The 26,127-nt window shown below is 47.4% G+C and overlaps 2 protein-coding genes across 3 annotated transcripts in view; both read right to left on the bottom strand.

Moving 5' to 3' along the window:
• LOC119285170 (polyubiquitin 11-like) overlaps positions 1–26,127 on the bottom strand; it is a 111,994-nt gene that overhangs the window by 80,105 nt on the left and 5,762 nt on the right. The window contains exons 3-4 of one of the 2 annotated variants that reach the window (XM_037564401.1): positions 23,781–23,847; positions 23,228–23,333 (exon numbers count right to left, since the gene is read on the bottom strand). The exons of the other annotated variant lie outside the window; for it this stretch is intronic. Coding sequence (XP_037420298.1) covers positions 23,298–23,333; positions 23,781–23,847 — 103 coding nt within the window. The 3' untranslated portion in view covers positions 23,228–23,297. Of the gene's footprint in view, positions 1–23,227; positions 23,334–23,780; positions 23,848–26,127 lie in introns of those variants that run through there. 2 annotated transcript variants of the gene reach the window in all.
• Positions 13,067–14,190, bottom strand: LOC119288468 (blue copper protein-like). The gene is made up of 2 exons (XM_037568085.1): positions 13,821–14,190; positions 13,067–13,422 (listed from the first exon to the last, which is right to left on the bottom strand). The coding sequence occupies exons 1-2, from the start codon at positions 14,188–14,190 to the stop codon at positions 13,067–13,069; spliced, it is 726 nt and encodes a 241-aa protein (XP_037423982.1).

The following is a 26,127-nucleotide window of genomic DNA, read 5'->3' as shown; positions in this document are numbered from 1 at the left end:
TCTTTCGCTAACGGAGCTCACGAGTTTTTCTATTTTGAGTTTTGTGTTGTGAAGTTTTCAAGTTTTTGGTGAATTCTTTTGATGGATCATGGAACAAGGAGTGGAAAGAGCCTAAGCTTGGGGATGCCCATGGCACCCCCAAGATAATCCAAGGATACTAAAAAGTCAAAGCTTGGGGATGCCCCGGAAGGCATCCCCTCTTTCGTCCACTTCCATCGGTAATTTACTTGGAGCTATATTTTTATTCACCAACATGATATGTGTTTTGCTTGGAGCATCTTGTATCATTTGTGTATTTGTGTCTTAGTATGCCACAATCATCCTTGCTGTACACACCTTTTGAGAGATCCATACATGAATTAAAATTTGATAGAATACTCTATGTGCTTCACTTATATCTTTTGAGCTAAGTAGTTTTGCTCTATGTGCTTCACTTAGATCTTTTAGAGCACGGTGGTGGATTTGTTTTAAAGAAACTATTGATCTCTCATGCTTCACTTAAATTATTTTTAGAGTCTCTTAATAGCATGGTAATTTGCTTAATAATAATATGCTTGGTATTCAAGATTTGTGAAACTTTCTTTTGAGTGTGTTGAATACTAAGAAAAGATTGAAGCATGATAATTGTTTTGAGATATGGAGGTGATAATATTAAAGTCATGCTAGTTGAGTAGTTGTGAATTTAAAGAATACTTGTGTTAAAGTTTGTGATTCCCGTAGCATGCACGTATGGTGAACCGTTATGTGTTGAAGTCGGAGCATGATTTATTTATTGATTGTCTTCCTTATGAGTGGCGGTCGGGGACGAGCGATGGTCTTTTCCTACCAATCTATCCCCCTAGGAGCATGCGCGTAATACTTTGCTTTTATAACTTCTAGATTTTTGCAATAAGTATATGAGTTCTTTATGACTAATGTTGAGTTCATGGATCATATGCACTCTCACCCTTCCACCTTTGCTAGCCTCTCTAATACCGCGCACTTTTCGCCGGTATCATACACCTACCATATACCTTCCTCAAAACAGCCACCATACCTACCTATTATGGCATTTCCATAGCCATTCCGAGATATATTGCCATGCAACTTTCCACCATCTAGTTCATCATGACACATTCATCATTGTCATATTGCATATCCCGGTACATCGCCGGATGCATTCACATAGAGTCATATTTTGTTCTAAGTATCGAGTTGTAATTGTTGAGTTAGAAGAAAAATAAAAGTGTGATGATCATCATTATTAGAGCATTGTCCCAAGTGAGGAAAGAATGATGGAGACTATGATTCCCCCATAAGTCGGGATGAGACTCCAGACAAAAAATAAAATAAATAAAAAAAGAGGCCAAAGAAGCCCAAATAAAAAGAGGCCATAAAAAGGAGAAAAGGCCCAAATAAAAAAATGAGAGAAAAAGAGAGAAGGGACAATGTTACTATCCTTTTACCACACTTGTGCTTCAAAGTAGCACCATGATCTTCATAGTAGAGAGTCTCTCATGTTATCACTTTCATATACTAGTGGGAATTTTTCATTATAGAACTTGGCTTGTATATTCCAATGATGGGCTTCCTCAAATTGCCCTAGGTCTTCATGAGCAAGCAAGTTGGATGCACACCCACTTAGTTTCTTTTTGAGCTTTCATATACTTATAGCTCTAGTGCATCCGTTGCATGGCAATCCCTACTCACTCACATTGATATCTATTGATGGGCATCTCCATAGCCCGTTGATACGCCTAGTTGATGTGAGACTATCTTCTCCTTTTTGTCTTCTCCACAACCACCATTCTATTCCACCTATAGTGCTATATCCATGGCTCACGCTCATGTATTGCGTGAAGATTGAAAAAGTTTTGAAAAAGTTAGAGTATGAAACAATTGATTGGCTTGTCATCGGGGTTGTGCGTGATTTAAATATTTTGTGTGGTGAAGATAGAGCATAGCCAGACTATATGATTTTGTAGGGATAACTTTCTTTGACCATGTTATTTTGAGAAGACATAATTGCTTTGTTAGTATGCTTGAAGTATTATTATTTTTTATGTCAATATAAACTTTTGTCTTGAATCTTTCTAATCTGAATATGCATACCACAATTAAGAAGATTTGCATTGAAATTATGCCAAGTAGCACTCCGCATCAAAAATTCTCTTTTTATCATTTACCTACTCGAGGACGAGCAGGAATTAAGCTTGGGGATGCCTGATACGTCTCCAACGTATCTATAATTTTTGGTTGCTCCATGTTATATTATCTGCTGTTTTGGACTATATTGGGCTTTATTTTCCACTTTAATATTATTTTTGGGACTAACCTATTAACTGGAGGCCCAGCCCAGAATTGCTGTTTTTTTGCCTATTTCAGTGTTTCGAAGAAACGGAATATCAAACGGAGTCCAAACGGAATAAAACCTACGAGAACGTGATTTTCTCACCGAACGTGATCCAGGAGACTTGGACCCTACTCCAAGGAACAAAAGAGGCGGTCACGAGGGTGCCCCCCCCCCGTAGGGCGCGCCCCCTGCCTCGTGGGCCCCTCGGTGCTCCTCCGGCGTACTTCTTCCTCCTATATATACACACGTACCCCCAAACAATCAGAACAGGAGCCAAAAACCTAATTCCACCGCCGCCACTTTCTGTATCCACGAGATCCCATCTTGGGGCCTGTTACGGAGCTCCGTCGGAAGAGGGCCGTCATCACGGAGGGCTTCTACATCATCCTAGCCCCTCCGATGAAGTGTGAGTAGTTTACCTCAGACCTTCGGGTCCATAGTTAGTAGCTAGATGGCTTCTTCTCTCTCTTTGAATCTCAATACAAAGTTCTCCCCCTCTCTTGTGGAGATCTATTCGATGTAATCTTCTTTTTGCGGTGTGTTTGTTGAGACCGATGAATTGTGGGTTAATGATCAAGTCTATCTATGAATAATATTTGAATCTTCTCTGAATTCTTTTATGTATGATTGATTATCTTTGCAAGTCTCTTCGAATTATCCGTTTGTTTTGGCCAACTAGATTGGTAGTTCTTCCCATGGGAGAAGTGCTTAGCTTTGGGTTCGATCTTGCGGTGTCCTTTCCCAGTGACAGAAGGGGCAGCAAGGCACGTATTGCATCGTTGCCATCGAGGATAACAAGATGGGGTTTATTTCATATTGCATGAATTTATCTCTCTACATCATGTCACTTGCTTAAGGTGTTACTCTGTTTTTAACTTAATACTCTAGATGCATGCTGGATAGCGGTCGATGAGTGGAGTAATAGTAGTAGATGCAGAATCGTTTCGGTCTACTTGTCACGGACGTGATGCCTATATACATGATCATGCCTAGATATTCTCATAACTATGCTCAGTTCTGTCAATTGCTCAACAATAATTTGTTCACCCACCGTAGAATACTTATGCTCTTGAGAGAAGCCACTAGTGAAACCTATGACCCCGGGGTCTATTCTCATCATATCAATCTCCATTACTTTAATCTTGCTTTGCTTTTTTACTTTGCCTTTACTTTTTACTTTGCATCTTTATACCAAAAATACCAAAAATATTATATCTATCAGATCTCACTCTCGTAAGTGACCGTGAAGGGATTGACAACCCCTAATCGCGTTGGTTGCGAGTAGCTATCGTTTTGTGCAGGTACGAGGGACTTGAGCGTGGCCTCCTACTGGATTGATACCTTGGTTCTCAAAAACTGAGGGAAATACTTATGCTACTCTGTTGCATCATCCCTTCCTCTTCAGGGAAACCAACGCAAGCTCAAGACGTAGCAAGGCCCAACAACGTCTACAAGAAGAAGGTTGTGTAGTAGACATCAGTTAACGTAGTAATTTCAAAAAAATTCCTACACACACATAGGATCATGGTGATGCATAGCAATGATAGGGGAGAGTGTTGTCCACGTACCCTTGTAGACCGAAAGCAGAAGCGTTAGCATAACGCGGTTGATGTAGTCGTACGTCTTCACGATCCGACCGATCAAAGTACCGAACGTACGGCACCTCCGAGTTCAGCACACGTTCAGCTCGATGGCGTCCCGCGAACTCCGATCCAGCAGTGCGTCACAGGAGATTTCCATCAGCACGACGGTGTGATGATGGTGATGATGCTGCTACTGACGCAGGGCTTCGCCTAAGCACCGCTATGATATGATCGAGGCGGTATATGGTGGAGGGGCACCGCACACGGCTAAGAGATCAAGAGATGAATTGTTGTGTCTAGAGGTGCCCCCTGCCCCCGTATATAAAGGACCAGGGGAGAAGGCAGCCCGCCAGGAGGAGGGCGCGCCAGGGAGGAGTCCTACTCCCACCGGGAGTAGGACTCCCTCCTTTCCTAGTTGGATTAGGAGGGGAAAAGGAAGGGAAGGAGAGAGGAGGAAGGAAGGGGGGCGCCGCCCCCCCTCCTTGTCCAATTCGGACTAGAGGGGGAGGGGGCGCGCGGCCTACCCTAGCCGCCCCTCCTCTTCTCCACTAAGGCCCATCTTGGCCCACTAAACTCCCCGGGGGGTTCCGGTAACCCCTCGGTACTCCGGTATATGTCCGAAACTTCCCGAACCATTCCGGTGTCCGAACATAGTCATACAATATATCGATCTTTATGTCTCGACCATTTCGAGATTCCTCGTCATGTCCGTGATCACATCCGGGACTCCGAACTACCTTTGGTACATCAAAACACAAAAACTCATAATACAATCGTCACTGAAACTTTAAGCGTGCGGACCCTACGGTTTCGAGAACTATGTAGACATGACCGAGACATGTCTCCAGTCAATAACCAATAGCGGAACCTGGATGCTCATATTGGTTCCTACATATTCTATGAAGATCTTTATCAGTTAAACGCATAACAGCATACGTTGTTCCCTTTGTCATTGGTATGTTACTTGCCCAAGATTTGATCGTCGGTATCTCAATACCTAGCTCAATCTCGTTACCGGCAAGTCTCTTTACTCGTTCCGTAATACATCATCATGTAACTAACTCATTAGTTACAATGCTTGCAAGGCTTATAGTGATGTGCATTACCGAGTGGGCCCAGAGATACCTCTCCGACAATCGGAGTGACAAATCCTAATCTCGAAATACGCCAACCCAACAAGTACCTTCGGAGACACATGTAGAGCACCTTTATAATCACCCAGTTATGTTGTGCCATTTGGTAGCACACAAAGTGTTCCTCCGGTAAACGGGAGTTGCATAATCTCATAGTCATAGGAACATGTATAAGTCATGAAGAAAGCAATAGCAACATACTAAACGATCAAGTGCTAAGCTAACGGAATGGGTCAAGTCAATCACATCATTCTCCTAATGATGTGATCCCATTAATCAAATGACAACTCATGTCTATGGCTAGGAAACATAACCATCTTTGATCAACGAGCTAGTCAAGTAGAGGCATACTAGTGACACTTTGTTTGTCTATGTATTCACACATGTACTAAGTTTCCGGTTAATACAATTCTAGCATGAATAATAAACATTTATCATGATATAAGGAAATATAAATAAGAACTTTATTATTGCCTCTAGGGCATATTTCCTTCAGGAACCAATATGAGCATCCGGGCTCAGCTATTGGTTATTGACCGGAGATGTGTCTCGGTCATGCCTACATAGTTCTCGAACCCGTAGGGTCCGCACACTTAACGTTAGGTGAAGATCGGTATTATGATTTTATGTGTTTTGATGTAACGAAGGTAGTTCGGAGTCCCGGATGTGATCCCGGACATGATGAGGAGTCTCGAAATGGTCGAGACATAAAGATTGATATATTGGATGGCTACGTTCGGACACCGGAAGTGTTTTGGGTGATCTCGGAGAAAACCTGAGTGCCAGAGGGGTGTTACCGGAACTCCCCGGGGACTAATGGGTCTTAATGGGCCCTAGTGGAGAGAGAGAGGGGCCGGCCAGGGCAGGCCGCATGCCTCCTCCCTTGAGTCCGAATAGGACAAGGAAGGGGGCGGCGCCCCCCTTGACTTTCCCCTCTCCCACTCCTTCCTTCCCCCTCCTAGTGGGACTAGGAAAGGGGAGTCCTAATCCCACTAGGAGGAGGACTCCTCCTCTTGGCGCACCCACCTAGGGACGGCTAGCCTCCCCCCTTGCTCCTTTATATACGGGGGCAGGGGGCACCCAGGACACACAAGTTGATCATTGATCTTTTAGCCGTGTGCGGTACCCCCCTCCACCATAATCCAACTCGGTCATATCGTAGCGGTGCTTAGGCGAAGCCCTGCGTCGGTAGCTTCATCAACACCGTCATCACGCCGTCGTGCTGACGGAACTCTCCCTCGAAGCTCTACTAGATCTTGAGTTCGTGGGACGTCACCGTGCTGAACGTGTGCAGATCGCGGAGGTGCCGTACGTTCTGTACTAGGATCGGTCGATCGTGAAGACGTACGACTACATCAACCGCGTTGTCATAACGCTTCTGCTTATGGTCTACAAGGGTACGTGGACGACACTCTCCCCTCTCGTTGCTATGCATCACCATGATCTTGCGTGTGCGTAGGATTTTTTTTTTTGAAATTACTACGTTCCCCAACAGGAACAAGAGACAGTGCAAGTCTTCAAACACTGAAATCGAATATTAAACAGTCTTGCAAGCAGCAGAACATTAACAACTTCCAAAGCATTCCGAAGTACATAGGCCACTTGCTGTGACTTTAGTAGTTTACAAAAGGGTCGGCAGGAGGAAAACCAGATCCTATTTTGAAGCTCCAAATGTCTCCTCCATGATGACCAGAACTCGCAGCGACCAGCGCTATGGAGGTTTCACTGGCCCGTTTCATGGACCCCAGACTCTCCAATTTGGATTCTACCTCTTCGAACGAACTAGAGGCAGCGTCAAACACATTCTCAACCTCCTGCATCACCAATGCGCTCTCAAAGAAAAATTTAAGGAAGGCAAGCTCGCCGCGGCCCCCTTGGAAATCATGAAAAACCAGCAGTTTGATACGTGACCGGATGCATTCTATGGTACCAGACTCGTGCCAGGACTTCAGGTTCAGCTTGCCAGAGGATTGATGAGGATTTATCGGTTTTTCCAGACTGAAAATTCGATCAGTCAAATGCACATGCAGTTCATCAGCTATTGATAGCAATTAGCAATATTACGATGCAAATGGAAGCCAAACGAGGTGTCAGGGGATTCACCTTGATGTGGAGCGTCTCCATGTTCGGAAAGCATATGAGGACACCGGGAACCATCTTGGCATCATTGCGGACTCCGAAACACACCTCTAAAGCCAGGATTCCCACACCTGGAACCATGGTGCTTGGACTCACCCTTGACCCAGCCTGCAAGTGCAATCACAACGCACCCAATTAAGACAAGAAAAATCACACATTTGCATTGATCACTTAGGAATTTTAAATTGAACGAATGGAAAGATGAGGCACCTTGATAATGGAGTTGCCGACCTCTAGGACGTGCCTTTGGTCCAGCTCCAAGTACCCCAACAATTGCAGCTTGGGGGCATGACCAATCTTCACCTTGGTGAAGTTGCCATTAGGGGTAAAACCTTCGGACTGGGTGAGCCGCTCAAGGCGTGGGACGTCCACCACGAAGATTTCTTCAAGGAAGCAGCCGATGATCTGCACGCACCGAAGGCTTTGGCTGACAAGGCGGAGGCAAAGCCTCAACAGATTCCCTTTGACACATAGCGTCTCGAGCACGGGGCTCCTGTCGAGGACGAAGTCCAAATCCCTGCTCTCCATGATGACGTTGCAGTGCACGAGCTCACAAAGGTTACGGAAACAGGTGGCGCTCGGGAGGCCGGCCGTGTCGGGGAACATCCAGGGGCCGAGGTAGAGGCGGGTGAGGGTGGCCACGCCCAACAGAGTGGCGGGGAGAGCGACAACGAACGGCCACCGGTGGTTTACAAGGACGAGATCCTGGACGCCCTTGTCAGCGAGGATCTGGAGCCAGCCCATGAGCAGGGCATGGAATTCATCCATGTTGCAGCTGGTGAGGTGAACGCATCGGAAGGGCCTCGGGCGTGTGTGAGGACGCTGTACATGGCGGAGGTGGCAGGAAAGAGGCCGGAGTCGACGAGGATGAGCGGGCCGGAGCGCCAGACCCCGCGCCAGCGGCGGGAGAGCGCGGCGGTGCGGACGGCGTCCTTTGCGGGGAGGCGGGGGAGATGTTGTGAAGAAGCGCATCGGGGAGGCGGCTGACGCGGTCGATGTCGTCGTGGGGAAGGAGGGCGAAGAGGTAAGGGGCGGTGGAGACAAGCGAGTCGGGGAGGGCGTGGTGGGTAGGCACGTAGGCGCGGTGGAATAGCTGTCGCACCGCGTCCTTGTTGCGGAGCAACTCGGCCGCTACCTTGTGCAAACGGGCGAAAAGGGGACACCGGGACAGGTCGTACTCCATGGTCGCCGCCGCCGCGGGAAGCCAGGGGTGGGGACGAGGGCTTTGAACGGCGCGTGCTGTCTCCGTGTGTGGACTGGAGCAGGAACGGCCCAAGGAAAGGGGAAATAAATGCCCCTCAGCTTTTTCAACCTTTTCTTTTGAGAAATTCCACATTGCAAAAACCTGAACTAACCACTTGGTGTAGACCTAGAGGACGCGCCCGCCTCTGCTGTCCTATCCGCACAAAGATCGTCGATGTAATTTTAAACGTGGGTATGCAGCCCAGATGTTAAAAAATACACTTAACATGAATACTAAGAGCAACTCCAATGGGGCGACCCATTTGGTCCGCCGCTGTCCGTTTGGGTCAGTGCGAACAGAAAAGTCAGCCCAACGCGCCGATCCAAACGGACGTGTGTCCGCTCTTAGTCCGCGAGCGACCCATTCCCGACCCATTTTTGAGCCAGATTTGCGTCGGCGCGGACACGCGGCGGACGTGCGCACGCTCGCCTCCTCCTCTCCCCAGGCCCGCTGGTCGGTGGCTCATTGGCCTCCCCCACCCCCAGCCAACAGCAACCCTCGCCCGCCTCCTTTGTTGCCTACGCCGCCGCCCTCTTTTGCCGGCGACTCTGCCAGCTGCCGCCGCCTCCACATCCACCCAGCAATGCCTCTCACTCCCTCGTCGCCCCCTCCATCACCGTCTTGCCGCCGGGGAGCAAACTGTTTCCCACCGTCGCTCCCCCCAACCGCACAGCTGCCCACGACCAAGAGGCTGCCTCGCCGCCCTGGCCAGATCCTCACCGGCACGCTTGTCGGACGCCGGCCCACTTGTCGAACGTCGGCAGGGTAGCTAGCTGGTCCGTGCGCGCCGCGACTCCCCTCGCCAGCCGTCTCCTTCTTCGACGCACGCAAGCTGTTCGACGGTTTGCCAAGGCACGAAAATGGACTTCATTGATGAGTTCTTTTTCCATAATTTCCTTTGCGACTCCGACGAGGAGGAGATATTGGCTGCCGTGTTGGTCCATTATCACCTCGACAGCTAGCGGCCGTTGTTTCGTGGCTCCATTCCGGGCCACCTTCCGGCGTTGAATCGCAATCGAGAGAGCGGGCATTTCCTTCTTTGGAAGACTACTTTGATACAACAAATACGTTGTTCAAACATCAAAAATTTCGTCGTCGTTTCCGTATGAGTAGGCATCTTTTCAACCGTATTAAAGAGGGGGTGGTCGGCTATGATGACTATTTCGAGTGCAAAGAGGATGTCGTCGACAAGATCAGTTTCTCCTCTTATCAGAAATGCACTGCCGGCATCCGAATGCTTGCATACGGAGTGCACGGTGATCTCATTGACAAGGACGTCCATATGAGTGAGTCTACATGCCTAGAGGCCATGTATAAGTTCTGCAAGGCTGTTATTGTTGTGTTTGGCTGTGAGTACTTGAGAGAGCCGACAGCTGAAGATACAACCCGTTTGTTGGCAGCATAGACTGCATGCACTGGGAGTGGAAGAACTGTCCTTCTGCTTGGCAAGTGCAGTGTAAGGGACATGTCAGGGCTTGCATTGTCATATTAGAGGCCGTGGCGTCTCAAGATCTCTGGATCTGACATTCTTTCTGTGGCATGGCTGGATCACACAATGATATCAACGTGTTTTAGCGCTCGCCTGTGTTTGTTAGGCTTGACAAAGGCAACAGCCCACCGGTGAACTTTACAGTCAACGGACACAACTACGACAAAGGATACTACCTGGGTGACGGTATCTATCCTCAGTGGACCACTATTATCAGGACAATATCCAACCCTGTCAGAGAGAAGAGGAAAAGATTTGCCCAGGAGCAAGATAGTGCCAAGAAGGATGTCGAGCGTGCCTTTGGTGTTTTGCAATCTCGATGGGGCATCGTTCGGTATCCTGCTAATACCTGGAGCACGCAGAAACTGTGGGAGGTGATGACTGCTTGTGTGATCATGCACAATATGATCGTAGAAGACGAGCGCCCGGAACATCTGTACGGTCAAGGGTTTCAGTTTCAGGGTGAGAATGTTGTGCCTGAGCATGGAGTAGCGGCAACAGTTGAACAGTTCACCCAATTTCATGAAGACATGCGTGATTGAAAAACTCACGTGCACCTGCAGAATGATTTGGTTGAGCATATGTGGGCTCATGTTGGCAACCAATAGATGTATCTTCTTTTATTCATTTGCAAAACTATGTGAAACATTTTTATTTGTAACCGGCTTGTAAAACTATAATATTTTTATTCAGTAAAACTATGTTATTTGACAATATGTTTGAATGCAAATCAATGTAAATATTGGGCGGCCAGCCGGCTACGCCTGCACATATGGGTCGGCGCGTTGGGCGTCCTGCCGACCCAAATGTAAAATAGGGCGGACGCAGGGCGGGCGGCCGATCCAAACGGACAAAAAGCGGACGAAATCGCCGTCCGTTTGGGTCGGCCCATTGGAGTTGCTCTAATGTACATCATTAGAGGGCTTAGTCATATATCATTTGTTAGCGTGTAAAATTAGCAGCAGTTTTTGAAAATAAAATATACTCCCTCTGTCTCATAATATAATTAGTGTAAAAAATACTCCTATATTACGAGGCAAAGGGAGTAGTAAGTTAGAAGGACAGTTTCCATGCTCTTTGCCATTGTACATTATCACGGATACTCTGGGATACAGTGGCTGAAGTATGGGCTCTACCGAGTATTTTCTCAGTGATGAATAGTAGGAAAGAATGGATTCTGCAAGCACTAGAACCACTGTCAGAAATTGAACGATCAATGTTTCTAATGACATTATGGCGGGCATCGCATATTCAGAATGAGGTTGTTCATCACAAGCCACCACCACCTATGGAAGCTTCCAGACGTTTTTTTGGTGAGCTATCTTGATTCCCTCATTGGCATTAAGTCAGATGTCATAGCTGATCCAAATAAGGGAAAATCTATCGTCATTTATGAAAATAATTTCAGTAGGCTGCATGTGATAATGAGTGTTGAGGCCAAGTGGATTGCTCCAAAATCTGGTTGGGTAAAACTTTCCACTGATGGGTCCTATGATGAGATGGTTCAGCTGGTGCTGGTATGGTTTTGCGAGATGAGAAGGGTGCTATTATTATTTCTTCATGCAAACAACTATTTTCATGCCGTGACTCTATAGAAGCTGAATTGTGTGCTTGTATGGAAGGCCTTCCGTTAGCTATCCAATCAAGTGATCTTCCAATCATGATTGAGATGAATTATTTTATTGCAGTGAAGCTAATCCAGGCCAAGGACGTGGATAGATCTATTTATGCGTCGCTCATTAAAGAGATTAGATATCTTTTGTCTCTCTGTGATCTTGTATTACTCATATCAATCGTAGTTAGAATAAGGTTAGTGATAGCTTAGCTAAGTTTGCTCGTTTAGAGGGCAGAACCATGACTTGGATTGGATCAGGCCTTCAGTTGCTACAGAACTTTCTACGATTGATTGTATGAATTTACGAGTTGAGTAATACATATATTAAGGTCATATACTAACTCATATCAACCTTGTGGAGCTCCCTCGCCCCTTGTTTATAGCATTTTGAAATAAATTTTGCACTAACATTACTCTAAAACTGCAAAACTCGTTTTTTATGAAAAGTTCTAAGGTTCTATATTAAGCAGAGGCGGAGGACGAAAAAAATTAAGATGTGGCGAACTGTCAACTAAAAAGATTTGATGCAAAAACATAATAGTCAATTCACACTGCACCGAAGCTTTCAATGGCGTCTAGAAGACGCATGCAATGGCAGTGCCCTATCCTCCTTCGGAAAGTCTTCCTTAATTATAGCAACATATCAACTTTTGATTATCCTTTTCTCAATGTAACACACCATCAAATTATTTAGCTGTCTGGCACACCTCATACTCATCTCATATATGCGTTAAACCGAACACCGGGCCGTGTTGTGTTGGTTGTGAAGTCCGTGGCGCGTTGGCACGGGTAGTCAGTCTTTTTTTTGCGAAAGGGCACGGGTAGTCAGTCATGTACTCTTATATATATACAAGTTAAGGAAGAAAGAACCCCAAAAATGCAAGTTGCACGGACCGGCAATTTTTTCTCTGTTTTTTGGTCGCCAAGTTATGAGAGTTCCATCAAAAGATCGAGCCGCCGAGAGAATCGATCCGATTGTTCTTCAGCAGAAGTGAGCCAGTTCAGAAGAAGCGAGTGAGTTCGAGTACGTCCACACAGTGAGATGTGCATGTGGTAGGCAGTACAGAAACCAAGCTGCCTACTTGCGTGCTTCCATCTAGGTTTGCTTCGGCTAATCGAGTTGTGGTCTAAAACCAACAAGCAGTATATGCTTAAGTATTCCCGTAAAGAAAAAGTGCATGCTTACGTATAAAAAGAATTTGGTGTTGAATGGGCTTCTCCACCAGTGATATTAAGTATCACATGTCCTTACAAACGCACATTTATAAGAAAGTAGAAATACATATAAATTTTTGAAGATACTGAAGTCTTCTTCTTGATGCATCCACCGGCATCACGTCGTGAGCATAGCTCAATGCCGTCTCTGTCTCTCTGAGCCTCTACCTCGGCCACCAACTTTACAGACGACTAAGATTTTAAATTTTTCAAGCAACGAGAACAAATCTTAAAACTTGCGGACGTTGCTACAGAAGTTGCAATTTCCCTGTGTCGTTGCTGAATGCTGATTAACACCTGATGGAAATGGAGACCATTCACAGCATCAGCAAAACAGCAAAGCCAACGTTCACAGCAACCCACATGGGCACCACCTCGCCGAGCCCCCTCCCTGCCGTCCCGCCGGACAGGGGCTCGTAGTACGACGGTGGTGTTTGTGGGAGGCCGCGGCCGCGCGCCACAGTGACGTCGAACCGCATCCCCCTCCGGCAGTGCTCCCCCTCGCCGGCGTCCGAGAAGAAGTAGTTTGGGCCCTCCGCAGCTAGCATCACCGTCAAGAAGGCCTCCTCGGCCTTCCACCCGCCACCGATGGCACCACCGTCGTAGCCGCAGAGCTTGTATACCGTAGCGTTGGTCGTGTGCACGACCGTGTTATCCGTGCGGGTCCTGAAGCCTGTAAATGCAAAACGAGATGATCATGTGACCAACATGATCCCAAAAGCGACGGCAATTCTTGCTACATTCGCACCGAATTCAGTTGTTCCGAACGGGGACTAATAAGATTTGGAGTTGCCCCCTGCACATCAAAGCTCCGTCCGCGAATAAGTGTACTTCTAGCTTTTGTCTTAAATCAAAGTTTTAAAATTTTGACCAACTATATACAAAAAAATAGTAACATATATGATATCAAATTGATATATTATGAAAATACATTTCAAAACAGATCTAGTGATACTAATTTAGTGTCATAAGTGCTGCTACTTTTTTCCATAAGGTTGGTCAAAGTTTTAAAACTTTGACTTAAGACAAAAGCTAGAAGTACACTTATTCGCGGACGGAGGGAGAAGGTGCCGAGGTAGAAGGTGCGGTAAAAGGTGCGGTTGGCTGCCCAGGCCGAGTAGTTGGCCGCCGAGGCATTCGCCTTGCCGTCAAACAACCACCCGGCACCGTCGCCGACGGTGTGGTTCGTGCCGAACGGTGGCAGTGCCGACGCCGTCGTGTTCCGGCTCGCCGTCGCATTGGCTGAAGCTGCCTTGACTGTTGGGGAGACGGCACCGAGGAGTAATCCTACTGCCATGGACGTTGCTACAAGATAGCTCATGGCATGCATCGTGGGAGGAAATTGCTGATGCCTAAGCTGCTGCAACCTGTGTTCGTACTCGACTGCTAAGTTGCTGATAAGTCTTGTACTAATCTGGTTGTAAACTGACATGATTACCATTGTAGCGCATGATTATTTTTTGGGATGTCAACGGTGTATTCTCCGGCACCCAGATGGGGTCGGCGCCGTCCTGGGATTACTGGTGCAGGAACCTAGGTACTCCTGCATGGCCGGTGATGAGATCCATACACAAGTACTTTAAATAACTGATCCTAGTGTTTGTCTGAATTGCCTGGACCTTTGGCGTCCTAAGCGGGGTTTTTTAATGGCAAATGCTACCAATGTATTCTTTCTCAGACCCGCAATGAAAAACTACATGTGAGGGTTGACGCCTTTTTCTCAGGGATATGAGCTGTCTTATGGCATTTCTAACCAATCCCTTATAACAGCATTCACAAAAAAAAAATCCCTTATAACAGGCTGTTTTACTCTAACCGGCACCTAGCCGACCCCCAATCCGTGAGGAGGAGTATAATTTTTACGTATTTCGTCCCTAAATTTCTCTCTATATTTACTCCGCCTGAAGATGGCCGAGTATAATTATTCTTCAACCAAAGACCTCCTTGTGGCCGGCCGGCAACTCACGTGAAGCTCCCATGGCCTCGCTTGTGACCTTGGGCCTCGCCGGCGACCTCACCAATGATCCCTGCCTGTACTGCTAGTGGTACGGCCACTAAATGCTTTTTTTGAAACGAAGGCTCAAGAAGAGCCTGACTTTGAATTAACAAAGCCATCAACCGGCCAGGATTACAAGAACAACCGCTTACAATGCAAAGAAAAAGAAACCGAGCGACGGATACAAGGAACTCAAGCAAAACAACTCAAGGCAGCATCAGAGTGAGCCAAGGCAACACCACGCTGCTACCAACACCCTACTGGACGACCTACACCAACAGAACAAAACTAGGGTCTTGGGAGGAATGCACCACCGCGCAAGCTTCGTGATAACAGCCACCCTCGGAGCCAGCCATGGACCAGACCATCATCTGTTACTGCCTCTGCAAAGGGCCCCTACCCCTTCATCCTGGCTCGAAGGATGCCGTACCGGTAGACGGCAGCTCGGTTCACCCCAGAACCCAAATGGATGGCCTCCAAGATGCAGGGAGAAGAGACTAGAGTAGGACCGCAGGCACAGGGCACACTACAAACAAGCACCATCGTTGTCTGCGGCTCAGCCGCACCAAAGGGCGAGAGCTGCCGGCCACAGTCGCAGAAGCAAGGGAAGCAGCGATAAGTAGATCAAAGGCCAGCGCTGGATTCGCTGGAGCACAATGCTCCCACCAATGGTATATCGTTGTCGCCGAAGAGGGGAACCCGATCCCCTCTTGCCCAGGCTCGTGGGCATCGACCCACCGGCGAACTCGTCAGGGACCCTCCAGCCGGCATCCTATGAAGACCAATCCAAGCTGTCTCCCGCCACCATCACACCCACAACCAAACTCTCTCGCCGCCCCTGCAATCCTCGGACGGTGCCTCCAAGAAGGAACAAGACACGGACATGCCGTCGCCGCCCTAAGCAGGGGACCTAGGCTTTCACCTAGCATGCGGCGGAAGGAGGGGGAAGATCCACACCACAGCCTCCAAGGAGGGGAACGTCGCCCAAGGCGTCGCCTTTGGTGTGACCGTCGCGCCGGCCAGGGGTTTCCCCTGGATCCAACCCCGCCCGATGAGATCCGCGCAGCCAGCAACCAGGAGCAGCGGCCTAAGCCACCAGGACCTAGATCTGACGAAGGAAGGAGCAGATTGGGGCGGAGGGGATGGGCTTCATCAGCGGCATACCTGCGGGGAGGGATGCACACCAGCGACCTCCGACCGCCGCCACCTCGTCACCCGCGAGACCAAGGGGGCGCCGAGCTCGCACCGGCAGGGCGGCCCGCCGCCAGGGCCACCCCACCTTCACCTGTCGGGGCGGCGCCGAGGCCCTGCCCGAGACGAGCAGCCGCCGAATCCCCGCCGCCACCTTCATCAGTGTCGAGCGTGCGTGCCGGAGCACACCTCAGGCGGCGACGGAGAGGAAGGAGGGGGAGGAGGGGGCGCGGCTGTGGTGACTAGGGTTGCTCCCGGGTCGCCTCGGAGGAGACGACGCGGGGGAGGGGGGCTGTCGTTCTACGGCCACTAAATGCTGCTGCTGCGTGTTGTTGTTGCTCGCCGCCGTCGGTGTGTGCTATTTCTCCTACTGCTCGCTGTCGTTGGTGTGTGCTGCTGCTGTTGCTACTCAGCGTGCTGCTACTGCTGTTGCTCGCCGCTGCTCCTCCCCGCTGCGTGCTGCTGCTGCTTGCCGCCGCTGGCACACTGCTGCTGCTCCTCCCAGTTGTGTGCCTTTGCTGCTGCTGATGCTCGCCGCCGGCGTGGTCACCATGGTTGCCACTCGCTGCGGAGGTGCATAGCAAGTGTTCGCCGAAATGTATGAGCCAAATTTAAGTTTACTCCATTATATATAGGGGATCGGCTAGGTCCGGCCAAAACTTATTCGAGTAAATATATTCCACTAAGGTTTAATCCAATGTTTACTCCTCTATTTTTAAGGGATAGGTTAGAAATGTTCTTAATGGTAATTCGTTGTAAATCTCCAGGTTTTTTGCATTTTTTCTCTTTTTTGAAACTTGGGTTTTCCAGATCTTAAAAGGGGGGAGTGATGGCACACGTATGGGAGGCTTACGGGGTTTCTACGGGTTGATTGGAAATCAATGTCACGTGTAAGATTGTAGTTGGATTGGAGGAGCAATGCTACACGCACATGTAGATTTTTACTGAATTTTACAGGGATGCTTAGCTGGGATAAATTGATTGGAAGAAAAGGTGATGAGGGCCCCATGCCCCTTAAAAATCAAGGGGTGAAGATTAGTTAATGAATGATATTCCTGTAAAATCGCCGTATTCCTCTGTTGGTATAGAATTTTTCGGATTTGAGCCCCATCCCCTGAAAATCAGAAAAGCGGGGGGAGGGGGATTTGCACTTCGCTTACTCATTTTCCAACCACGGGCTTCCTGCGCTTCACGGATCTGACTCCATGCAGTTGGACCGTTCGGGCCGGCTATGTGCCCCACCGGAGCAGACCACCTTCAACGGGCTCTTAGTAGTATGGTTGCTCGTCGTGACTCAAAGACAACCATCTGTATTTGAGAGAGTAATTATGTAAATCATGGTTTACACCCAGCAGGATGTTACAACGAGGTAATTAAACAGGACATGAACTGTGAATCTCAGATGATATGGCTATATGAGTAGTGAGAAGTTGATTCAATGACAAATGTCACTTCAGTACCTCTTGTACTTGTTCTTCTTTGGCCTCAACTGTAAATAATAGTTTGTACACAATACATCAGATAAGAAAAATGAATAGATTATTCAGTAATTCACATCAATTGTATCTAAATAAATATAAATATCCAATAGTAGCTGTCAAAACCTAGAAGTTCCTATTTGTACGAAAATGTTTTGTCATGGGAGTGTTAGTGTGGATGGAACACACGCCCCTACAGTGCATACCAGAAGGAAAAAAAATCAGGGTCGTCACATAAAAAAAGAGCAGGGGAGTTGGAAAGTATGTTAAATGGAGTAAAATGTTGTATACGACACTATGACTAAAGCATGCATCATGAGCCACGACGGTCCACCTTCCCTCTCGTTAGGGTTTCACTTCCTTTCGGCGGCGATCTTCGCTGCGCGTAGAGAAATTTTTTCCCTACCTCTGCTCGCTGGTTACGCTCTGTCTATTGACGGGGGTGACGTTTCTGGTTCCCTCTCCCACCAGTTGGGCGACGAACTAGCGGCGGCTGGTTGGTTAGGGTTAGGTCACAGCCCGGCAGAGAATCATCTTCGGGTAAGGGTACAAGGAGATGGTGGCTGAAGCTTCTGGATCAGGTGATCCAGACGATCTGGCAAAGATGATGAAGGAATTGGGGCTCTCTGAGGAAGATCTGGATGATGTGGTGGTGGATCAGGGATCCGTTCCGCCTGAAACAACCCGCTGGATGGCGGTGGCCAGGGTTAACACAGAGAAGGAGTACAACCAGTTTTGGTTCTATAAGAACATGCGCGCAGCCTGGAACCTTGAGCAAAAAGTCAACATCCGTCCCCTAGAAGACAACTTGTACACCCTCCAATTTGCATGTTTGGGGGATTGGGAGCGAGTAATGATGGATGGTCCATGGGCGTTTCAAGGGGATGCAGTGGTTATAGCACCATATGATGGTTTCTCAAAGCCGTCGTCAATCAAGCTAGACAGGTTGGAGATATGGGCTCAGATACATATTTCCCAGAGGGTTATGTTTCTCAGATCCCATCATTGGCGTCGAAACTCGGGGAGTTCATCTATGCTGAACCAGCCTCTCATGATTTTGAAGGCAACTTCTTCAGGGTCCAGGTCAAGATTGATGTGGAGAAGCCCTTGAGGAATGCCGTGTCGCTCAAGGTGGGCGAAAAAAGGATGATTTTCTGCATGAAGTACGAGCGTTTGCCGAACTGGTGTGCGGTATGCGGGAAGCTTGGACACTTGTACAAGGAACATGGAGACGGTATCCACCCTCCGTCAGCTTTGGTTTTCAAGAACTTGAAGGCAGACTGGTTTAGGGGCGCAGGACCGGGTCCCGGTAAAGCTAGGAATGGAAGCAAGGGGAAATCTAAAGAAAAGAAACACCGGGCCGGAAACTATTCTGGTATGGATGAACACATGGTAGATGCGGAAGGAAATAGAAAGCGCACACAAGTCTCGGAAATGATAGCTAACATCCAAGGGGGATATAAGTCTAAACCCAAGGGAGATGAGATTCTTGCACTCCCCACGCCACAGATCCCATTGAGCCCGCCCCCAAAGCAGGACCCGAAACGGGCTCGGGTGGACATAGCAGATGACAAGGGAAATCAACTCCAGAGCAGCATCAGGAGACTGGGCAACGACACAGAAGCAACATCGGTGGGCTCCCGAGAGGAGTACCGCCAGGCACAATGAGTATCTTGAGCTGGAACTGCCGCGATGCGGGCAAAGCCGCGATAGTCCGAGAACTTCGCGATTTAGCGAAGAAGTTTGTCCCTGCCCTGCTTTGTATTGTCGAAACTCAGCTAGATGGAGCTCGGGTAGAAAATTTAGCAAATTCTCTTGGTTTTGATAATTCCTTTGCTGTTAGTAGCCAAGGCCGGAGCGGAGGCCTTGGCATTTTCTAGAACAATCCAATAAAAGTCGAAATTTTGGGTTGCTCGGTGTATCATATTGACTGCTCTATAGATGAACCAGGTACTGATAAATGGCGTGCATCTTGCTTCTATGGAGAGGCACGTACACACCTGAGGCACCAAACATGGGACACCATGAAGGGAATAGCAAGTTTGAGCGAGCTCCCGTGGGTGTGTATAGGCGATTTTAATGAAGTCCTATGTCCAAATGAACAAGAAGGTATTGGAGAATGAAGCAATGCTCAAATTCAGGGTTTTCGTGACGCGGTCGATGCTTGCATGTTAATGGATTTGGGCTATGAAGGCAATTTCTGGACGTTTGACACAAAAGTGACCGGGGGAAGCTATACAAGGCTTCGACTGGACCGGGCCCTGGTGTCGGCCAAGCTTAGTGCACAGCACCCGGAGGCTAATCTCAGACACTTAACGGCAGCTGGCTCAGACCACTGTCTGATTCTGTTGAACCTGGTCGGGGACGGCCTTCTGCTAAACCTCCATTCAGGTACGAGGTGATGTGGGAGTCTCACGACTCGTGGAAAGAAACTATCATCCAACAATGGAGCCAGGAGCAGTTTTCCTTAACTATGGAGGGACTCAGGGAGAAATTAGAAGCAATATCAAGCAACCTGGGGCGATGGAACAAGGAAACTTTTGGATCTGTCCGAAAAGAAATAAAACACCTCAACGCTGAGCTGCATCGTTTGAGGGGGGAGACAACCAGGATAGGACCAACGCATGCTGAGCTGAAAATAAATGAGAAACTTGTTGAACTATACCATCAGGAAGAAATCATGTGGAGGCAACGGTCACATATACAGTGGCTAGCGGAGGGTGACAAGAATACACGCTTCTTCCATATGAGAGCCAGCATGCGGAGGAAGAAAAACATGATTAAAACACTGGCCAATGCTCTTGGAGTGATGGTTGAGGACAAAGCAGAACTAAAAGGTATGGTGTCTGACTTCTATAAAAATCTCTACACTTTCGAGGGAGTTACAGGGATCGATCAAGTATTACAACATGTTCCTGTCAAGGTTACTGAAGCCATGAACGAACAGCTCACAGCACCATACACAAATGAAGAAGTGAAAATTGCACTCTTTCAGATGTTCCCCGCTAAGGCACTGGGGCCAGATGGATTTCCAGCACATTTTTATCAGCGGCACTGGGACCTATGTGGGAAGGAGGTAACTAAGGCAGTATTGAGGATTGTTAGAGGGGAGGAGAGTGCAGCATGTGTGAATGACACGGTACTGGTTCTCATCCCCAAGGTGATCAATCCAACTCTTCTATCCCAATTTCGCCCTATTAGCTTGTGTAATGTTATTTACAAAATAGCTTCAAAGGTCGTAGCAAACAGGCTTAAAGTGCTTCTACCAGACATCATATCAGAAGAGCAATATGCGTTTGTTCCGGGCAGACTGATAACTAATAACATTATATGTGCATATGAATGTCTACATTTTATGAAGCAAAGCAAGGCGAAGTCAAATAGCTATTGTGTGTTGAAACTGGATATGATGAAAGCTTATGACAGATTTGAATGGTCTTATCTCCAAGCGATTATGATAAAGCTAGGGTTCAACCAAGTATGGGTGGACACAGTTATGGGGATGATCAGCTCCGTTTCATTCTCGGTTCAGTTTAATGGTGAGAGGCTTGAGAATTTTTTGTCGTCTCGTGGCATCCGACAGGGAGACCCGATCTCCCCCTACCTCTTCTTGATCGTAGCAGAGGGCCTTTCGTGCCTTTTAAAGTCCAGTTCTCGATCATTAGCACTCAGTGGGATCAAGGTGGCACCCACAGCTTAGGCTGTTAACCACCTTCTCTTCGCCGATGATAGCCTATTGTTGTTCAAGTCAAGTGTGGAGGGGGCGGCAGAGGTGTCAAACCTGATGGATATGTATTGTAATGCCTCAAGACAGAGGGTAAATCATGATAAATCCTCTATATTCTTGAGCGACCGATACTTGGGAATGCCAACAGATGTGGGACAGTCAAAGATGGGTACCTTCAGATATCTTCGAGACAGGGTTTGGGAGAAGGTGAAAGGATGGATGCAAAAATTGCTGTCAGCAGCGGGTAAGGAGGTACTCATTAAGGCGGTGGCTCAAGCATTGCCAGTCTACTCTATGGCTTGCTTCAGGATCCCACGAGGCCTATGTGAGAATATCACATCTATTATTCGTCAGTTTTGGTGGGGAAGCAAAGCGGGCAAGAGGAAGCCTAATTGGGTCGCCTGGGATGTCATGACGAGACCAAAACACTTGGGTGGTCTCGGTTTCTGCGATATGGAGATCTTCAATCTTGCTCTACTAGCTAGACAAGCCTGGCGTGTCCTTACCGAGCCCGAATCTCTGAGTGCGAGAATACTTAAGGCGGCATACTTCCCTGAGACCACGCTGCTCGATGCTGAACTTGGCGGGAGGCCGTCTCAAATATGGAGGGGGTTTTTGGACGGACGGGATATGCTGAGACTTGGTATAATACGAAGAATCGGGAATGGGCAAACCACACATATATGGAGCCATAACTGGTTGCCTCGACCAGGTATGATGAGACCCATCTCTTCGAGGATCCCAACGCCACCGATCATGGTCTCTGAATTGATCTCTACGGCAACTGCAACATGGAACGAATCACTGGTCAGGTCGGTTTTCTTACCAATCGATGCGGAGGCAGTTCTTAGTATTCCTCTCTGTACAAGGAATATAAATGATTTTTGGGCTTGGAGTGGTGAGAAGAAGGGATGCTTTTCAGTTAAATCGGCTTATAGGCTGATCATGAACACCAAGCTTGCAAGGGAATCTTGGATAGATGAGGAGGAAGGGACCTCGCGGGTAGGGCAGGATAGCAGCGCTTGGTCAACACTCTGGAAGGTCAATTTGCCACCTAAGATCAAATTCTTCCTATGGCATTTGGCTAGAAGTTCCATCCCGACAGCTGATGTGCTAGCTCATAGACACATGGGTGACTCGCTGGCATGTAAACTTTGTGGTGCCATGGATTCGTGGAGACACACGATGCTTGATTGCACACACGCTCGCTGTGTATGGGCGCTTGCGGAAGACGAACTGATCCAGATGATGTGCCAACACACAGCCGTAGACCCACGTGAGTGGTTGTTCTCTCTGAATGAAGCGCTGACCACAGATCAGTTGATGAGGATGGCAATTACATTGTGGGCGGTTTGGAGTGCAAAGAGGAAAGCAGTCTATGAGGATCTACATCAATCTCCCATGTCAACACACATGTTTATACAACGATACATCAGTGATTTCCAGGTTCAGCCCCATGCCACACCAATCAGAAATAGCACCCAGCCACAAAGACCGAAGAGATGGTTACGGCCACCTAGCAACATGTCCAAGCTTAATGTTGATGCAGCCGTGGCAGAGAGACGAGGGGTTGGAGCCATTGCCGCTATAGCCAGGGACGAGAATGGCATGTTCCTGGGAGCTTCTTCGTTGGGATTCCGAGCTATCACCAATCCAACTGCCCTTGAAGCGTTGGCGGTACGGGAGGCTTTGGCTCTTTCCGAAGATCTCCAACTTCAGAATATTCATGTGGCTTCTGATTGTAAGGAGGTTATTGATAGCATCAAGCAGAAGAGTGGAGCGGAATATGGAGCGATTGTGCATGAAATCTTAGTTTATTCTACTAGCTTTAATTCTTGCAATTTTGTTCATAAAAATAGGAGCTCCAATATGGAGGCTCGCAATTTAGCGAAGCATGCTTTGAATTTAGGGATGGGCCGCCGTGTGTGGTTAGGCCATCCCGGGAACCTCTCTTTCATCCCGGTCCAACTGGTGACGACTTAATAAAGCTTCATAAATTGTCTCAAAAAAATCTGTATTTGAGAGAGTAATTATGTAATCATGGTTTACACCCAGCAGGATGTTACAACGAGGTAATTAAACAGGACATGAACTGTGAATCTCAGATGATATGGCTATATGAGTAGTGAGAAGTTGATTCATTGACAAATGGCACTTCAGTACCTCCTGTACTTGTTCTTCTTTGGCCTCAACTGTAAATAATAGTTTGCACACAATACATCAGATAAGAAAAATGAATAGATTATTCAGTAATTCACATCAATTGTATCTAAATAAATATAAATATCCAATAGTAGCTGTCAAAACCTAGAAGTTCCTATTTGTACGAAAATGTTTTGTCATGAGAGTGTTAGTGTGGATGGAACACATGCCCCTACAGTGCATACCAGAAGAAAAAAAATCAGGGTCGTCACATAAAAAAAGAGCAGGGGAGTTGGGAAGTCTGTTAAATGGAGTAAAATGTTGTATACGACACTATGACTAGAGCATGCATCATGAAAGAATTAATTTTATTTTTAATCAAAAAATAATAATTTTATTTCTGAATATCGTCGGTGATGAACCGTATTCTAACAAGATCTATGAGGCAAAGAACATGATTTCTTTCTTCCATAAAGGGACAATGGATGAAGTTTCACCTGGTTGCTGTGGCCACACTTCTTCTTGCGGCAGTTTGTAGCTCTAAGAAGCAGCCGAGCATAGCACCTGCAAGAGAATAGTGACAAAACGCTAATTAGGACAATCACAACCCTATGATACGCAAAGACCACGATGGAACCTCCTTCTAGAAGAAGAAAAAAGGTTGATAATCGCTCCTACATAGTTGCATTGCATCACATCTACACTTACCTCTTAGGGTACACATCACCAACTTACTTGTCAAGAGCTAAATCATGTACACGAACACAACAATTAGGAAATGGTGTGACGGGATAGACAATGCCTACTTTTATCACATGTAATGATCGATGTGAGTCACATGTAATCATGTACACACGCAGGCAATTGTGTGAAGAACAGCTAAATAAGTTGGGGCTTACGCACCAGGAAGGGCTTGGCGAAGGTCGTCTTTGTTTTTCATGAGAGGTTCCATTAAGGTTAGTGGTTGCTAATCAACGAGTTTTTGGGAAGATAATTGGTTAGGTGACACTTCATTAGCTCTTCAATATCTGACCCTTTATAATATTATAGTTAGGAAGGAGGCCACGGTGGCAGCTGTCTTGGGGCTAGCCCATTGAATAGTTAATTTAGCGGAGCCTTACTCAGTGACAAATGAACTGGGTGGATCCACTTGGTTAGTACGTTGGTGTCGATCAATTTAACCGAGATGTCTGTACCGTTATGGTGGAGGTTGATTAACAATGGTGTCTTTCTCGTGAAGTCTATGTATGCGGATTTTATAAATTCTGGGTCTATTTTTCGCATAACACATCTAATAAACAAAAGTTCTAAAATCAAAGTTTTCATGTGATTCTTACAGAGGGACTTAGTTCTTACAAAAGATAATTTTGCAAAACATAATTGACCGGGTAGCACAAAATGTTCATTTTGCGATTAAGAGAAAACAATTCATCATTTATTCATGTCATATCCGTTTGCTACATTGATTTGATGGATGATTCGTGTTACTTCAATTTATCACGACCAACAAGTATACCAAATTAGTTTGGTAACTGGTTAGGTGGTATTCACCACTGAAGGGTAAATTCCGTGTGGGAGTTTGTGTCCTTCATTGGGCAATTTGAAATTGCTAGAATAATTATGTTTTTAACCGATCATCTATTCCAAAAAAATTGTAGGTTACCTACAGAGCTAGCTATGGCATCAATCTGTATGTGATCATCACTGCAGCCTATAGACGTGCGAGGGCTTATGGCCTTCGGGTCCAGCCATTTGAAAACGGTTGCATGAGTTTTGTTTAACCAGTTTGGCTGGCGTCCTAGTACCCGATTATGTGGATGAGCTATGTAATTTTGCTTCTGACTGTTTTTGTCATGTTTTGCTGTAAGCATTTTGGTACCAGCTACCGAGACAACGTGATCGCAGTCACCTGTGCCTTATGATGGATGCTATGACTGCAGGCGCACGCTGACTTAACACGCAACAGGCCTTGATACTACGGCCACTTGGTGATCTTTTCTTCTTATTTTTTATCCTTTCTCAAAGGGCCATAGGCCGTTCTTTATTAGAGGGAGCAGAAAAACACAGTTACATCGGTACTGGCCACAAGCAATGGCCCAGCAGAATACTAAAAGCCTGAAGCCACACTAAGACTGGCCAACAGCCTTACAGAAGAGGAAGAGAGCAACACCCTAGATTACCCAGTAGTGTCAGTGTCTAAGATGCACCCCGCTGCTCTCTAGGTGGCCAGATCTTCCCTGAAAGCATCAAAGACCTTGTCAACACTGCTGGCCTGCTGGTCGAAGACTCTGGCGTTCCTCTCTTTCCAGATTCGCCAATGGATCAGGGTGGTAATGGTGTCGAACACGCGCCTCCTCGTCTTGGGTATCTGTTGCCTGGCGCTTATCCACCAGTCTTCAGTAGAAGTGTAGCTCTCACTTGGTATTGTGAAGTTGGCGCCTGACCACTGTTTGATCCTTGTCCACACAAGTTGCGTATATCTGCAGTGTACAAAAAGGTGTGTGCAATCCTCCAGCTTCGAGTGACATAGTTGGCAGCAGGGATCGTTGGGCCAGCCCCTGCTCTGCAAATTGTCCGTTGTCTGGCATCTCTTGTGGACCACTAACCACATGAAGAATTTGCATCTAGGGGTCGCCTTCGATTTCCATATAGGCTTAGCGCAAGCAAATCCGGCATTCGCCAAGAAAAACATCCTGTACGCCGAACCGACCGAGAAAGCTGCACTCTCTGTTAGTCTCCATCTCGGGGAGTCCCTCTGTCCTGTTGAAGCACAGTTTCTTGCACGGTGTCCCACACCTCTAGGTACTGGGCCAGGGCTCTCGATGAGATGCCACCCTAGATGTC

Source organism: Triticum dicoccoides, chromosome 4A (assembly GCF_002162155.2).
Source record: "Triticum dicoccoides isolate Atlit2015 ecotype Zavitan chromosome 4A, WEW_v2.0, whole genome shotgun sequence".
NCBI lineage: Eukaryota > Viridiplantae > Streptophyta > Magnoliopsida > Poales > Poaceae > Triticum > Triticum dicoccoides.
The sequence above is the reverse complement of the archived record's forward strand: the minus strand, read 5'-3'. Positions and strand labels throughout refer to the sequence as shown.

What these genes read in the sequence shown, in the direction of transcription:
- LOC119288468 (XM_037568085.1), bottom strand. Translation starts at nt 14,190, where the DNA reads ATGGTAATCATGTCAGTTTACAACCAGATTAGTACAAGACTTATCAGC. An exon ending in TTACCGCACCTTCTACCTCG is followed by an intron (nt 13,423 to 13,820) that starts GCACCTTCTCCC and finishes TTGCATTTACAG; the next exon opens with GCTTCAGGACCCGCACGGAT.